Source organism: Cebus imitator, unplaced genomic scaffold, assembly GCF_001604975.1.
Source record: "Cebus imitator isolate Cc_AM_T3 unplaced genomic scaffold, Cebus_imitator-1.0 Scaffold6, whole genome shotgun sequence".
Lineage (NCBI taxonomy): Eukaryota > Metazoa > Chordata > Mammalia > Primates > Cebidae > Cebus > Cebus imitator.
Window position 1 is genome coordinate 12,535,559 of NW_016107321.1, and position 2,746 is coordinate 12,538,304.

Genomic DNA, 2,746 nt, shown 5'->3' on the forward strand with positions numbered 1-2,746 from the left:
TTTTTTGAAGCAGGGACTTGCTGTGTTGCCCAGGCTGGAGTGCAATTTCTGCCTCTGGGCTCAAGCGATTCTCGTGCCTCAGTCACCTGAATTGCTGGGATTATAGGCATGTGCCACCACACCCAGCTAATTTTTGTATTTTTAGTAGAAACAGGGTTTCACTATGTTGGCCAGGCCAGTCTTGAACTCCTGGCTTAAAATCATCTGCCCACCTCAGCCTCCCAAAGCACTGGAATTAAAGGCCTGAGCCATAGTGGCTGGCCTGTTTTATTTTATTTTTAACTGACACATAATATTTGTACATATTTCTGATACACAGCGTGATGTTTTGATACATGTATACAGCATGTAATGATCAAGTCAGGGTAATTAGCAGGCTCATCATCTCAAACATTTATCACTTCTTCGTGGTGAGAACATTCAAAATCCTCTCTTCTAGCTATTTTGAAATATGAAATGTTATTGTTAACTATATTTGCCCTCCTGTGTAATAAAACATTTTTTCCTCCTCCTGTGTAATAAAACATTTTATAAAATAAAGAATCTTTTTTCCATTGCTTTAAAAAAAAAATCCATCCATGGAAACATTGACGCTAATGCATCTGGCCACTGTGTTCAGTGGACATGTAATGCTGTAGAAGTTATATTTCTCTAGAAGAAATTTTGGTATGGACAGTTTTTCCAGCATCTATTTCAGTGTGCATTTCCAAATGAGAAAGCGGGAACATCACGCATGTGCTCTTCAACAAACAGTCCTTGTTTGTCTACAGCTCTATAGCAGGCCAAATCGACTCTTGTCTGGTGTGCCACTGTACAAAGGGGACGTGCCAACCCAAGATAAATCTGCAGTTACATCTTTGCTGGATGGACTGAACCAAGCCTTCGAGGAGGTTTCATCCCAGGTAGGGCCGTATTTTCAGTGTGTTTGGCTTGGTTTATAAGAATCTTGTTTTGCTTGTATTGATTTACCTGGCCTCTGTGAGGCTGTTCCATCCACCCCTGAGCATGAATTGAGACCCAACACTAGTGATGAGTGTGGAAACAAAGAGCCACTAGACCCTGGTGTCTCATCCTGTTTCTTTTTCTTTCTTTCTTTCTTTTTTTTTCCAGGCAGAGTTTTGCTCTGTCAACCAGGCTGGTATGCAGTGGCACAATCTGGGCTCACTGCAACCTCTTCCTCCTAGATTTAAGTGGTTTAGCCTCCCAAGAAGCTGGAACTACAGGCACATGCTACCATGCCTGGCTAATTTTTGTATTTTTTAGTAGAGATGGGGTTTCACCATATTGACCAGGTCGGTCTTGAACTCCTGACCTCAAGTGATCTGCCTGCCTTGGCTTCCCAAAATGTTCAGGTTACAGGTGTGAGCCACTGTGCCCGGCCCCATCCTGATATTTTTTCTGGATTCTGAAAATGCTGTAATTGATTATTTGTCCCTGTTGTGTGTTTCCCAGAGTGGAGGGACAAAGAGGCAGAGTATACACTTGGAGAAGAAGTTGTATGATGGGGTCTCAGCTACCTCTACTTGGTTGGATGATGTTGAAGAACATTTATTTGTTGCCACAGCACTTTTGCCAGAAGAAACAGAAACTTGTCTCTTCAACCAAGAGGTAAGTTTGTAGTTCCTGCCTGTGCGTGTATAACATTACAAAGCACTTGACATTTTGATAGGATAATTAATTTTATGCATAAAGAAAGTCAGACATAAATCAAATCTAATAATGCAGAACATAATTGCTTAAATGCAGAAACCTCTCAGCGATATTTATATTTTGTATTTTCATTCTTTGTTTTGTGTATGTAAGAGGGAGAAATGGGAAACTTTGTAGAAGCACTGTTATGTATCACAGATCCTCCAAACATGAAACACATGCTTTAAAAAAGCACCAAATTCGTAAATAGCACTTTACGGTGCTCGTTATGATTAATGAATGAGGTAAAGTCCCTGAGAGAAATCTCTTCAAGAGCAACTTGCCTAAAATGTATAGAAGTATTTGAAAGAGGTTCAAGTTGTCTTAGGTCTAATTATTACTAAGCAGTCAGAGAGATTTAGTTGACTCTCTATGAGAAAATAACTTGCTTTGCAGATCAATTCACATATATAAACACTGAAAAATGCTCTTTTATTACCTCTAGATTCTTGCCAAAGACATTAAGGAAATGTCTGAAGAAATGGATAAGAACAAGCACTTGTTTTCCCAAGCTTTTCCTGAGAATGGTGATAATCGAGATGTTATTGAAGATACTTTGGGTTGTCTCTTGGGCAGGTTATCCTTGCTAGACTCAGTAGTGAATCAACGATGTCATCAGATGAAAGAAAGACTTCAGCAAATACTAAATTTCCAAGTAAGTAAAACATTATCAAAGGATACTTGACCATTCTCTAGACATTCAATAGTAGTCAGTCACAAATCTGTGTTACAAACTTGGTTGTTGTTTTTTTAAATGCATCGTGAAGAACAAGAGCATTGTAGAAAATGAAGAAGGTTGAATTAAAGAATTAGAAACTAAAGATTTTATGCTCTTAGAAAGGGAATGTTGAGAAAACCACCCACTTCAAGCTAAGGACTGAATAGAATTATCGATTCAATCAATAAAAGTCAAATTTATGGCTGATTATAATTTTTAGTTGGTAATAGTGGAGTTTAAAAACATTGCCAAACAATACACAGAAAATGGCCAGGTGCGGTGGTTCACACCTGTGATCCTCACATTTTGGGAGACCAAGGCAGGTGGATCATTTGAAGT

General features: G+C 38.9%; 1 protein-coding gene across 18 annotated transcripts in view; it reads left to right on the plus strand.

The window, feature by feature from the left end:
- The window catches only part of SYNE1 (spectrin repeat containing nuclear envelope protein 1), a 529,474-nt gene that overhangs the window by 393,455 nt on the left and 133,273 nt on the right, over positions 1-2,746 (plus strand). For all 18 annotated transcript variants that reach the window (XM_017537464.2, XM_037742153.1, XM_037742143.1 and 15 more), the window contains 3 exons: positions 771-902; positions 1,453-1,608; positions 2,135-2,344. In XM_017537464.2, coding sequence (XP_017392953.1) covers positions 771-902; positions 1,453-1,608; positions 2,135-2,344 — 498 coding nt within the window. The remainder of the gene's footprint in view (positions 1-770; positions 903-1,452; positions 1,609-2,134; positions 2,345-2,746) is intronic.